The sequence below is a fragment of the Danio rerio genome, chromosome 8 (genome assembly GCF_052040795.2).
Source record: "Danio rerio strain M-AB ecotype USA chromosome 8, GRCz13ab, whole genome shotgun sequence".
NCBI lineage: Eukaryota > Metazoa > Chordata > Actinopteri > Cypriniformes > Danionidae > Danio > Danio rerio.
In genome coordinates, this window is record NC_141028.1 from 25,173,280 (window position 1) to 25,188,002 (window position 14,723).

Sequence of the window (14,723 nt, forward strand, 5' to 3'; positions counted from 1 at the left end):
TTTTCCTCAGTATCTAACCCTCATCTCCATCCAGTTGCTCAGGGGGTGATGCTCACGTCGTTGTGATGATGTCAGGAGTGGGCGTGGCCGAGTGAGATCTGCTGCATCTGGTACACTTACGTGATCGCGCGGTTCCCGGGGATGCAACCTCAAATTTAACATCGGTTTCGTTAACGCACTGACATTAGATCACGACGCCGGGGCCGACGAAACGGTAAGCTGTGCATGCGTCAAAACCACGTTACAGCCGCAGGAGAGGCGGATTTGTAGCCGCTCTCCTGATTTCTCACGGCTCGTGAATATTGGTCTGTAACGTTAACGGGAGCGAACAGGCCACAGAATATGGATGCTGGAGCGCAGAGCAAACCTGAGCACCCGGGCCCTTCCCGTGATGCAGAAACGAAGAAAGTCAGAGATTAGCTGGAAATCCGTGCAGTTTGTTGGTGAATTATATCACAGACCGTCATCTGTTAACACTGGAGATGACAGTCGGCATTTTGTAGAGCAGAAAAAAACAGGGTCTCACTGGCGTTTGTTGCTTAGATTCATTTCAGCAGATCGCCACTCCTCAGCCTCATATTAATGAAGAAATCATGTGTGTTTTTTGTTTTTTTCATGGTGACGGTGTATTTTGCATAGTTTTGTCTTGAGGCGGACACAGTGCGACATTTGTTAAAAACCGAGCGCTCTTTCATGCAGACCGAATAGCGCAGTTGAGGATCTGTAAACAGTAGGGATGGGAATCACGAGAAATTCAACGAGAAATTTCGATTTCACGTTCATTAACCCTATTAGCCTTTATTTTGAGGAAGAAATAACAGAAGCAAAACTGTTGTCGTTTGATAAAATAGTTTTTACAGAATCAAAGCCTTTTGCTGTCGTAAACAAAGCAGGCAGTTTTTCGTATGTATTTATAGACGCTGTAAATGCAGGCAATTGTCCCTTACAAATGTAATACATAACATGTATAAGTCATTGATTTTTTTTTCCACCATCTTCAGATGTTTTATGAACCTTGCCAATGTTAAATCTGATATGTGGTTATTCATAAAGATGTAGGCTATACAAAATTATAGATCCTTTATTTGACCATATATGTATGTGTTTGTAATCCTAATGGTTAAACATATGCAAACGGTCATTAATGCAATATTTCATATATTTATATATCTGTGAAATCCAAAAATGAACTCTTATGTTGTATATAAGATTTGTGAATTGTTAAGTGCAAAATCACACTCAGTTTTTTCCAGTGAGACATGATGAAGGGGCCGGCCTTGGCCATTGATTGCCAGTGTGTATTAGCCATGGGCCAGTATAATATTTTGATGGTTTGATAACCTTGGATTAAAATATAATGGCATCACGGTGTTGTGATTACTGGTCCAAAATAAATTATTCTTAAATGTCTGGGTAAAAACAATAACCTTTTTCCCCACTGAACAATATATTTTATTTTAGGAAACATTTAAAATATTTCGGACCAGTAGCTTATGATTTAGAGGTTCCTTTTTTGCTGGAGATACTGTTACCCTAAAAATAACAAATAAAATAGTAGTGAAAAACATGTAAAATTCTTTACACGTACCTTAGGAACAGTTCAATAGAAAACTTTGGTGGTTTTAAAATCTTGACTTTTCCAAACCACGGTAAACCTTGATACCGGTGATCATCCCATGCCTAGTGTGAAGTCCAAATACTTTGGCATCAATCTGAAGATTTGGCTAAAGATTTTTAGGAATCATTCAAAGTACTGGCTCAAAAGGTTTGTTTGTTCAGGAATCACGTTACTGTTTTGAATCAACTCTAAAAGAGAATCCACACTTTCATGAGCTGCTATCAAAATTATTTGGTTGTGTACAAACTATTGTGAGCTCTCCTTGTGGACCACTTTCAGGGATCAGTGATGCTGAATGCTGACAGCCCTGTTTTTTCAGCTCCTGAATCCTCTTAAAGTGTCTGGAAAATGTACAGGCTTAAACTTTTACACCATAACACCAGTTTTATTTATAATTATTATATCATATTTAAAGCTTAGTTTGCTTAAAAAATAATTAATATTTATTCACCTCAGTATGTGTTTCTTTATCTGTTGAAAAAAAAAAGAAGAAATTTTCAAAAATGTTAGAAACCGGTAACCATTGACTTTTATAGAAGAAAAAAACACTGGAAGTCAATAGTTAAATTTTTCTAAATAACATATTTCCTGTTCAACAGAAATAAAAGTCAAACAGGTTCAAATGGGTTAAGTGAAGGTTGCATAAATGACAGAACTTTCAGTTTTTGGGAGGCCTGTCTTTTTAAATGTTTTTTGTTTTTTATATAAAAAATCAATTTACAGGTGATTTTAGATTTTTTTCTAATGAGTTAAATCAATTGACTTTATTGGAGGCACTGCTGGTTTGAAAAAGTTGCCCTCAAAATGACTGAACCTATTGGTGACAGTAGGATAACACCTTAAATTTACCTGCCCTTAAAACCAAGTTCAAGTGGGTTGGAGAATCTTATGTTTTGCTTGTTAGACATGAACACCTGGTTGTATTTGAAATGTCTAGATTTTAATGAGAGTAAAACTGTAATAATTGTGCTCGGCTCATCAAATTCTTCTAGGGCACCAACAGTTAATCTTAGTAAATCAAGCTTTTCTGTGAAGCCTTGGGTAAAAAATCTGGGTGTTATCTTTGATGAAGGCTTGAGATTTGATAAACAGATAAGTGCAGTGGTCAAATCCTGCTTTTTTCAGCTTTAACTCACAGTCAAACCTATTCTGTCTGGACAAAAATTGAAAAAAATAATTTATGCTTTTATTACTTCTAGGTTGGACTACTGTAATCACTATATTTTGGGATTAGTCAGACAAATATCCCCATTACATTTAGTACAAAATGCTGCTGCAATCCTTTTAACCGGTACCATAAACTTACACTCTTTGCGCTGGTTGCATATCACTTTTGCATTCTTCCCCTGGTTTTTAAATTACTAAATGGCTTGGCACTTTCTTATCTGTCAGACTTGTTGGCTGAACATCAACCTGGTTGGTCTCTCCAGTCATCAAATCAGAGATTTTTATGCACTTGAGCCGAGGCTGAAATGCAAGGCTGATCGTGGTTTTCCTGTAGCTGGTCCTAGATTGTGGATCGCTCTGCTCCTCTGTATTAGGTCTATATAATCTCTGTCTGTTTTTAAATATAGGTTGAAAACTTGGCTGTAATTTTATATCTTTTTCTTGTGATTCGTATTGTGCAGCACATTGGTCAACCTTTGGTTGTGTTTACTAGTGCTATATAAATAAAATTGGCATTGGTGTCGGATCATAATGCTGCTTTACAAGTAATTCATACCCAATTAGTTTGTCAATTTCATATGTTCTATTTTCAGATGTCAGGAAAATAATGTAATGTTTTGGAGTGACATAGTATAAAGGTATCCGTGTGGTCTTAAAAACAAAATCCTAAAATGTCCTAAGTTTTAAAATCAAAATTTGAGGCCCTAAAAATTCTTAAATTCACTGAAATCTTCTTATCTTTTGAAATCTTTAAATAGGTCTTATGGTCCTATGTCTATGTAAAGCTATCCAATTGGGCCAACACCGATCCAATCACTATCATTTCATCTTAATAAAAGTTTATTTATTATATCTTATTTAATAACTCTATTTACCAACTCATATTTTTATTTATATACATATGGTTTAATTATCTTGCTTACAATAGCATTAGTTTTTTAATGTTTTAACTGACACATTAGGAAAAAATCCTTAGTGTTTAGCCTTGTGTAAATGTGAAATTTCATTGATGAAATCTGCAGAAACCCTGTATAACAAGGATGTCTATGGAAAGACCCCTTTTTAGTCTGCCACATTTTTTATTTTAGATGAAATAATTGTCATCAATAGTTTACAGAATAAAACAAAATGACATTTTACTCGAACTCGAATATTTTACTGTGTTAAACTATGTTTATCGTGTGTTAAATATTTTAAAATGCAGAGAAGCTGAACAATTTCAAGTGGTCTTTTAATTTTATTAATAGTATATGTTATACCTACTCTTCAGAAACTAGTAGTATACAAAATACTTGTAGTATTTGCTCTTTGATTTCGAACTTATCTGAGGCATCTGCTCCCTAATGGCTTCTTTTGAGCCACTTAATAGTTTGTCTGAATTATCAGGGTTCAACAGTGCTGAGTAAACTATCTTATATGCTCCAGTCAGCTGACGAAAGCTCTGGAGATTGATTTGACACAAACCCAGGCCTTTCCAGACATGAGACAAGCGCATAGAGAGACAGTTTTACACTTGCTCCGTTCTCCCACTGACATGAAACAGTGCCAGACCTTTTATTGTGTGCTTGAATATTAAAGTGAAATACACCATATTACCGTTGTAATCTAACAGTCTTCACATAACAATATGGATTTGACTGATGTGCATGCAGAGCAACACTAGTGAAATGTGTCATCGCACTGCTAGGCTGTGAATATGGCATCTGCTGGAAACTGAACCCTTTGATATCCTGTGGTATTGATTTCTCTTTCTGGGGGACTAACACAAGAAAAATCAGCTGACAGGAAAAGCGTGAGTCAGCCGATGAATCATGAATAATCCCTGATGATCACTAGAGCTGCTAGTTATGTCATCAGTACAGTAGTAAACTGTATTAGTGTGTAATAATCACGCAACCTGTCATTAGAAATGTCTCTGCTATGACAGATTCAGACAAAAAAGCCAGCAGCAAGATGCTCGTTGTTCTAAACCTGTATGTTATCTTTAAAAGATCCAGTGACTCTGTTTTGCCTCTTAAGCCAAGCTATTGATTTGAAATCCATTTAATTTGCTAATTATCTTGAGTGGTTTAAACCACAAACTATGATCTGTAGAATATCGGACACGGTTTCTCTGCAGGTTGTTCATTTGATGAGGCAGGTTTTGTGGGTTTAGTGGCAAGTTTATAATCTGTATATAATTGGCAACTTCCAGGCTTTCTAAAGAGTTGTGGAAATGAGATTATTTTGATTGTTTTTTGCAGCAATCATTGATATAAATAGCAATTTTTCTTTTAATTTTCTTATGTTTACAATTCTCTTATGTTTACAATTCTCTTATGTTTACAATTTTGGGAACTTTGAAGTAAACTCTCACTCCAGAATGTCTGGTCTTTTTGAGAAGAGTCCAACTATGTGACATCAAAAATCCATTTTCATTATTAGTTTTTCAGTCCCAGAGTAAATGAAGCGTGCCAGTTTAACTATGGATGTGCCAGTGTGCGTATATTACTGAGATTTAACCAAAGCAGAACAGCTTTCAGGACATGCACCATGGGCATTGCTAGGCCTGTTTTAGGGAAGCTGTAGCCCCCCCTATATGTCTACTCAGCCCCCCTAAAACTTTGTGATTAGCTCACAAACTGTGCAGTAAATGATTGCTTTTTGATAAGAAAATGGCAGCAGAATTCGGCTTCTCCCCAGCTTTTGTTTTTCATTTGATCAGCAAACCACAGCCGTGGACAGCGCGAGAATTTATTAATGACTTGTTATAATATCTGCTTATTAATTTGCAGTAATTGCAATTTTGAACGTTTCGCTATTTTTATTTCATAATGAACTGCCAATATTAAACACTTTACAATTCGTGTGGCATTAACTATACCATACAGTCTTGCACAGAAAAGATTAAATAGTGACAGAACCACTTAGAGAATGTACTCGTTTTAACAATGTCTGACAGAGATAGAAACATCAAGTGTTGTCTAGTATTAAAAAAAATGTATATGTGTTTTGTTATTCAGATCATAAAATATGTGAATTAGCCTGTAAGTTTAAATATATATATGTGTGTGTGTGTGTGTGTGTGTGTGTGTGTGTGTGTGTGTGTGTGTGTGTGTGTGTGTGTGTGTGTGTGTGTGTCAATTTATAAAAAGAATGGCCATTTATTTATTTAAACATGCACTTGAATACAGAAAGTGGTTTTTACTAAAGTAAACAGGTGGGTTGAGCCTATTTGGCTTACTCTGAACTCAAACGGCTATGCCTTTCTATGTAATACAGTGGAATACTAGTATACAACCAATATTAAACAAATATTTTTTAAGTGAATTACTACTAAATTGCTACTTATAAATGTAATACTAGGCTTTATATATATATATATATATATATATATATATATATATATATATATATATATATATATATATATATATATATATAATTTATTTATTTATATATATTTATTTATTTATATATATATATATATATATATATATATATATATATATATATATATATATATATATATATATATATATATATATATATATATATATAAAGCCTAGTACATATATATCAAATTTTACCTTATAAGGAGCCGAGGCCCCCTAAAATAAGAATCCTAAAATCGCCGCTGACATGTACTATAGGGGCAGGGGAGGATTTGTCTTTTGATTTCAGCTAGATCACAGATTGACCAAGCTACATGAAACGTATTGCGTTCCACATTGAATGATAAATTACTCACCCTGTAGGTTATACTCATCCCCATGTTAAAGACAGAGTGTAAAGTCAGATCAAGTGAGATAAGCAAAGCAAATATGATGATGATAGATTATTTATGATTTATGCTGGTGGTTATGATGAAGGTCAGTGTCCTTTATTGTAGATATTCCGTTATGCAGTTTCCTAAAGGCTGATTTATACTTTAGTGTCGCGTGATGGGCGTATCCCATGGCACCTGCCTTGCGCATAGTGGTGCATTTATACTACTGCGTGCTGTTTGTGTTGCTCTGCAATAACATTTCCAAAACCCTAACCGGCAGTAGGTTTTTATGTTGCTCTGTGTCGAGTTTCCTTGCAAGTGTTTTGTTTTGTCTGAAAGCTACATGTAGCTAAAGCTCGCTCATTCAGAGGCGAGAACCGGCGGAGGTACAACAACTTTAATCATAAGGTAAACATAAGACAAAAGTTTCCATCTGGAGCTCTTTTACGGGACTTGACACTTGTAAACACTTGCTCCATTCGGCTCGCAGCTCTCAGCAACTCCTATGCTTGTCAGCGCTACCAAGCTGACCAATCACACAGCTTGCGCTTTGTGTTGTTGCAACATGTAGTTACATCTTTTTTTGACGAGTGCACGTCAGAATCACCCACACCGAGGGCTATGAGACTGCGCAAAGGCTGCGCTGCACCATATGCTTGCGATTGATGCCGAAGTATAAATCAGCCTTAAGGGTGTATGTTCACCGAAATGTTTTTGTGATGTACCTTTACAAGTTTATTTACAGACTGATTTATTGACTGTTGCCGATGTATTGTCCCGCCTCTCCTCCACTGTGATTGTACAGCTATATCAAAAGTGATACTAATGAGCGCTACATATTTCGAAGGCATGTAGATCATCAATGCTTGCTCAGCACCTTCCTGCACTGCAGGCACTCAAAAAGCTTGGTGATACCATTGACAACAACAGAAAACAAACTCTCAGCTCTAAAAAAAAAAAAATGCACAAAAGCAACAATCTCATATTGGTGCTCAGCCAAAAAACAGTATATTATAACATATATAAATTATACAATATAATATAAATGAAACAATATAAAGGCTCCAGAAGTATCAAATTTATATACTAAATGGCTATCACATAGCATGTGACATTTCGAGCACACCAGCTCTTCATCAGACATTTATTTGAACTCATTGTCTGATCACTTTATTAGCTTTTTTTCTATTATGAAGTTCCCTTCAGTTATTATGCTTTGTATTTGAAATAAGGTCATATTGTGCCTCATTTGAAGATGTCTGTGAAGTTTAAGCTCAAAACACTCAACAGAAGGGCTTAGGGTTGTCACAATATACGGTACCAATCAGTGCTGAAATTTTAAAACGTCCATTTTCTACGAACATTTAAGCGCTATTGAGCACGTTCTTAAACAAAGCTGATTTGCCACTGTGTTCATGTGCTCAACAAAAATGACTGAACTCACCGCTGTTTACAGTGTAACTACAGATACAGGGACACTGGAGTGTTTCAAAGTCCCGTCGATTAGCTGGTTTGTCTATAAGCTGACATAAGAGCGATCCACTGATGAATTGCGGCTTTAAAATGCTTTAATGTCCCTGTATCTGTGGTTATTCTCTGTAAACAGCATTGAGTTCGGTGTACTAATGACCTTCTTGATCAATTACAGTCATTTCTGTTAAAGCTCATGAACAGTACTCAAATGTTTGCGGGAAATGGACATTTTTAAATTTTCAGTATCAATTTCAGTATCAGTTGGTACAAAAGGGCTTTAATATGCTATTCTGACAGAAACAATAAAAAAAGTGAATCTCTCACAGAATGAAAATCTGAAATGACCAAGTGAAACAGTCCAGCATAAAATATATTTTGCCTGAATAGATAACACTTAACCAACATTGTTGAGCATATTTTGTTCAAAAATTAAATTCAAGCACAGTGTTGGGAGATGGACCCACTTATAGCACTTAAATGTGGAAAAAGTCAGATTTGAATAATGTGATTGAAGAATATGATGTTTTTGTGAATAGTTTTGCTCTCGTGATCTAGCATGACTTGTGTTTGTATGTGTTTAGATTGTCGAGGATTGGCCTGATTCACCATGGCTGAGCAGCAGAGGCAGCGCAGTCTCTCCACGTCCGGAGAATCTCTCTATCATGTGCTGGGGGTCGATAAAGTGGCCACCGTCGATGACATCAAGAAGTCATACCGGTGAGTTCCAGGGGCTCCGCCTCGTCCTCAGCATCCTGTTTTGGTTCATTTCTCTTACTTCTTTTACTGGCTGTGTTTTTTACCAGATGTTTATCAGCTAAATGCAGCACAGCAATGTGGAGCCCCGCAGCTCAATAAAACTTAAGTGCGTTCAGGGACCACTTACCATGTACAGTTTTAGCTACTCTAAGACCACATAAAAAATTGGATCTTGTTGTGTAGCTTTTTTTAAAAGAGATATTACGGTTTGAGGGTTTTATTACAATAACATAGTATAGAAACATCACAGCATTGCTTTCATTGTATCATGAATCAAAGATATTTAGTTGTTCTTCATGAAAACTTTAAAAAAGCCATTTAATTGTTATAAATACGACTGTCTAGAACAAAAATAGTGTTACACTATATTTGTATATGTTATCACTTGTGTAATTTTGTAAAATAACAGTTGTGTTGTCATTTATTGGGCAAGCAACAAACTTTAAACAACTAAAAATTAGTTTTAATGCTAGTTTACACCCACATTTTTATTCCATTCATTTTTATATTCTACTTCTTAATAACAGTAATTGTGCATCTGACAAAGATTGGTGGTGTAATAAATGTATTTGTAGTCAAATAAGTTTAAACACAATATATATTAATTAACTAATGAAGTCATTCACGTTTATTTTATTTATCTGTTGTGACCAGAAAAAAAGGTCCTATACACTGCATTGAAATGTGATACAAATACCAAAATCTGGAATTTAATGCAAACCATGTTGCATCTTTTAAAGGAAACTGGCATTGAAGTATCACCCTGACAAGAACCCTGACAACCCCGAGGCGGCTGATAAGTTTAAAGAGATAAACAATGCTCATGCCATCCTCAACGACCCGACAAAGAGAAACATCTATGACAAGTACGGCTCGCTGGGACTTTATGTGGCTGAACAGTTTGGAGAAGAGAACGTCAACACTTACTTCGTTCTGTCCAGCTGGTGGGCCAAGGTATGACTGCATTTATAAAGTTAATAGGGTTCATTTATGTGTGTGTTTGTTCAGTGGAAAAACTTCAACAGGAAAAGATATTCAGAAAGATTTTTCAACAGCCGTTACTTCAATCTTAAGTAAATTCTAAAATGCTGATTTTTTTTCCCTAACAAACATTTTTAGTGTGATAATTTTTGAGAGTCTTGTATTGTACATTTTCAGAAGTCTTTAATGCACTGAAAGCTCAAAATAATAAAACAGCAAATATTTTTAAATATAAATTCTTTTAACCATACTTCACCAGTAGATTGATTGGACTGAGTATTGCAAACCCTATTTCTATTACAAGATTTCTAAAATGCAAATTAGGCATTATTTATGTTAATATGTGGTAATTTGCATACATTTCTAGTACATAACTTGAACACTGAATAAAGTCAGGGTTTGTCTTATTATTAACATATTATTTTTACAGTGATTTAGGATTTCATTTTTATTGTTTTATTTATAATTCAGAAAGTTTCATGAAAAATATTATTTTTCAAACTATGTATGAACATATATGTCTGAAAAACCCCAAAGAAAACCAAAAAACTGCAAAAATACAGCAAATACGCTACCTGACAGAAGTCTTGTCGTTGATCCCAGTTGTAATGCCCCATTCACACGGGGTGCAAGCGTCAATGCTTTCCATTTACTTTGAATAAGTGATGCGACGTCAGGCGTTGCCGAACTGCATTATGGATCCGTCTGCGTTGCTTCAGTGGCGTTGCTCGCTGCAGAAATTGGGAATTTCTCAGAAGCATCGTCAATCAGATCGCTTTATGCAAATACAACAGCTTAGACAGTAACTGATTGAAGACTAATTTTATTAGCTGACGCTGCTATGACGATCTCATCAGCCCCAACTTCAGATACGTCCTCTGTCAAGCATTGATGCTGAAGCCCCGTGTGAATTGGGCATAAGATCAACAAATAATAACTTATTTGGAAAAGTGGCTGATTTTTCAGATAAATCATCTGTTGAACTGCATCCAATCATCACAAATACCACAGGAGACCTATTGGAACCCGCATGGACCCAAGATTCTCATAGTAATCTGTCAAGTTTGGTGAAGGAAAAATCATGGTTTGGGGTTACATTTAATATGGGGGCCTGTGAGGGATCTGCAGAGTGGATGGCAACATCAACATCCTGAGGTGTCAAGACTTGTATTACCAATTACATTACAAACCACAAGAGAGGGCAAATTCTTTAGCAGGATAGCTCTCATTCTCATACTTCAGCCTGTTGTCTGGGGTAAGATGAAGGGGACGGCATGAAGATGAGTCCAAATAATCTTGATGAACTCTGGGAGTCCTGCAAGAACGCCTTCTTTGCCATTCTAGATGACTTTATTAATAAGTTATTTGAGTCATTGCAGAGATGTTTGAATGCAGTCCTCAAAGCTCATGGGAGTAAAACACAATATTAATTCTTTTTCCACTGCACCATGACTTTATATTCTATAATGTACATTATTTCGGTTAAGTGACAAAGACTTTTGTCTAAGCAAAGTCAGACCTTACTGTCCTTATCAAATAATTAAAAATCAAGGTATGATCAAATTTTATTTAGGTAAAATAAGCATAATTTAGAGGCCTTTGCATTTCATATGAGCCACTTTTGATACCAAATGATTCAAGTAGAAGTCAAGTCATAATTTGTTGTTCCTAAAACTTGGACCAGTTACAAGATTTTTGTCAGATAGAGTGTATATGGAAAAAAATTCAAAGTCAACAAAAGTGCATGAAAAATCAGTGTTTATTCCTGCAGTGTCTCAGCTTTCCATTATAAACATCTCTAAAAATCAATTCAGTACATCCTTGCTGAATAAAAGCATACATTTTCCCAGAAAAGAAATGAACACCTTTGAATAATAATATTGTTGTGTTGCTCTCTGTCTCCCCCTGCAGGCTCTGTTTATTTTCTGCGGTCTGGCTACAGGCTGCTACTTCTGCTGTTGCCTCTGCTGCTGCTGTAACTGCTGCTGTGGGAAGTGTAAACCACGGCCACCCGATAGACCGGACCCAGAGTTTTACGTCTCCCCTGAAGACCTAGAGGCCCAACTGCAGTCTGATGAGAGAGGTTAGATGTGCTCACGTGTGTATACATACATATATATGATGGCTTCTAGAGATAACTTCAGAGCTCAAAACAGGATTCTTATTGTTAATAATTAATTTCACTATGGAGCAAATGAATGGAGTTTTGTCTTTCAGAACTAGGGCTGAACAATATATCGTTTGAGCATTGATATATGTAACCCCACCGGTCCTACCCCACCCAACCCGCTCTGAGCTGGGATCGAACCGGCGACCTTCCACATGGAAGTCGGTTGCTCTAACAAGGAGGCTAAAGACCATGGCCTCCAGCTAGGGCTGGGCGATTCAGCAAAAAAAAAAAAGTCGAGTTTTTTTTATAAAGTTTGACCGATTCACGATTTCGTTTTTTTTTTTTTTTTTAGTGTGTTACTAGTCTTCTCAAAACATTACAACATGACTGAAGTAACATTCTCTTTAAAAGTAACTTTAAAAACCATCTGGTTAAGGAACATTGTATTTTTAATGGCCATGTCATACAAAAATTGGTCAAGGTGTAAATGAATGTAAAACAAATTCACGAGTCAAATAGCGTTGCTGAAGATTTGAATATAAAATATTTGTGTAAATATTGCACTTGCAGTAATACAGAGGTATTTTTACAAGTTTTGCTAAGCCTAGGAAAGATTGGCTGTCAGCTCGGCTTTGACTTTGTCTTCTGATTGAATGACAGGTTGTAATGCTGCTGCCTTTTTCTTAAAAAGATACAGTTTAGGAAAAAGGACTGAACATGGAAACTGTAAAGCCTAATTTAACCCAATGTGTGAAGTTGTGGACGTATAGCAGGAGCGAATACAAGCACCAGATGTGTGTCTAATATAAAATAATATATTTAATCTATTTTTCCTTTCCCTCCTTTTAAATACCGATCATTTGATGCGCTTTGCTCCACTCTCTGTATTATGCTGCCTGATCTGTCTGGTTTTCAACTAGGTCCGCTAAATGACGTCATGGGGGCGGGTACTTTCATTTTCACTGCTACAGTCCCTCACCTCTACTCTTGTTCAAACCAAAAGATCAGCGCGGTTTTTCACATGGCAGGCTTTTACGTCCTTCATACATGTTGAGATCGAGTTTATCGACTTGATGAGGGAATGTCTTGACAATCCACACAGACGTGCAACAAGTAAAATCCTACACGCTTTAACAGGCAGTCAAGCAGGTCGCCCACCAGAAGCGCTGCGACACGGCGCGGACATGACAGTTTAAACTATCACACACCAAACGTGCACATTCGCATGATATTTAACATGAAACTAATCAGATGGCGCTCTGTGGGCCGGCTGAAATGAGAACTGATTCGTGAATCGTGGCTGGGCGGCGCCAATGTGTATATAGAAACCTGTTTAGAATTCTAAAATCCATGGCGTGGTGCTGTGTGGGGCGTCGCCGAGAGGCGCTTTTGGTGTGCTTCCTGCTTCATTTAGAGAGTGAACCAAAGCGCATTGCTGCCATTATAATGTATTAAATATATATATTTTTAAAAATCGCGATTTCTCGATTTGATTCAAAATTAAATCGTCTTAACGTGAATTCGAATTAATCGAAAAAATCGCCCAGCCCTACCTCCAGCATCTGTCGCTAGAGCACCTTTAGGGGTCAGGGGAGTGAGGTTTACCTGCACAGCACTTACTAGCTGGCCTCCGTTACATATGCAATGTGTGAATCCCCAATAAACACATCGCAGAATTAAATTATTTACAATATACAATAATTTATACAACAACGACCACATTATTTTATGTTGGATTCTTCAATTTTTATATTTGAATACTGTTAGGCCAGAAAACCATAATGCATCGTTTATTTAAACCTTTTTTGCCCTGTCATATTTACATATACTTAATTTATTCAATTTTATGCAGATGTAAGGTATAGAAAAGACTCGATCCCCTAGTCGATCTAAATTAACGATATCAATGAAGTCATCTGGTGAAATTATATTGATTTCGCAATATACATCGCAGCAAAACAAAACATTGCAATGTCAGACTTTTCCAATTTCATTCAGCCCTATTCTGAACCCAAGAGTTGTGTTGTGTTGTCCTTCATATTCTGCTTTAACCATTGCTTTTCTCTTGAAATCTTTTTGCAGAGACAGTCGGTGGTGAACCTATTGTGTTGCAGCCTTCTTCTGCCACAGAAACCACCCAGCTAACGTCTGACGGGTACCATACTACCTACCACACCGATACCGGCTTCAACTAAAACAGCCATTCTCTTAGCCTCCACCACGTGGTTTGTCTAGCGCCATCCCTCCAATGGGAAAAATGAATGAAAAGAATCCTTCAACTACAACTAAAAAAAAAAGCCTGTTTTTAGAGGAGGAAAGCCAGCGATGGAGCTGAATTGTTTAGCGTATCCTGTCCCTTATTCACACAACCACTTCCATCACCCACGCAAGATCCGCCTCACAGTACCGTAGCTTAAAAAAAAAGCTTAAGAAAAAAAAGTAAAAAAAAAAAAAGATCTTGTCGTTTACCCTGATCTCTTTGTTGCCTTTGACCTCCGATCTTGCCTTCCACTCGTTCCCTCGCTCCTCCAGCCAGATTTGCTCGTCGTCCTGTGGCATGCACTGTTCCTTGACTTTGAGAAATTTCCCCACCGTTTTTGGTATATTTATTGACATGAGATGTTCGTTCCCGGTTCTAAGTGCTTGAGTGTGGTTTAAAGTCGACTCCGTGAACTTGCCATAGGTGTTCGAAGACTAGTGTGGCTGCTCTGAGAAGCAGCAGGAATTGTTTTCATTTATAAAATGGACTTTTTGTTTGTTTACCCATTCAATCCTCCTGGTTTACTGCGAAGTTTGTGTCCCTGTAATGCCATTTTATCTCCTATGTGTCATAAATTTGAGAGTTAACAGCGATATTTAAAGTTTTCTGG

General features: G+C 36.7%; 1 protein-coding gene across 1 annotated transcript; it reads left to right on the forward strand.

Annotated features, from left to right (window-relative positions):
• Positions 1–89: 89 nt before the first annotated feature.
• On the forward strand, positions 90–14,283 carry dnajc5aa (DnaJ (Hsp40) homolog, subfamily C, member 5aa). Its single transcript, NM_001002464.1, has 5 exons — positions 90–214; positions 8,588–8,723; positions 9,503–9,716; positions 11,655–11,826; positions 13,936–14,283. The coding sequence occupies exons 2-5, from the start codon at positions 8,614–8,616 to the stop codon at positions 14,046–14,048; spliced, it is 609 nt and encodes a 202-aa protein (NP_001002464.1). The 5' UTR covers positions 90–214; positions 8,588–8,613; the 3' UTR covers positions 14,049–14,283.
• The last annotated feature ends 440 nt before the right edge of the window (positions 14,284–14,723 follow it).

Excerpts from the sequence above, each read along its gene's own strand:
- dnajc5aa (NM_001002464.1), top strand. The coding sequence starts at position 8,614 with ATGGCTGAGCAGCAGAGGCAGCGCAGTCTCTCCACGTCCGGAGAATCT. Across the intron at positions 8,724-9,502 it reads GACATCAAGAAGTCATACCG|GAAACTGGCATTGAAGTATC; the intron begins GTGAGTTCCAGG and ends CATCTTTTAAAG. Across the intron at positions 11,827-13,935 it reads ACTGCAGTCTGATGAGAGAG|AGACAGTCGGTGGTGAACCT; the intron begins GTTAGATGTGCT and ends ATCTTTTTGCAG.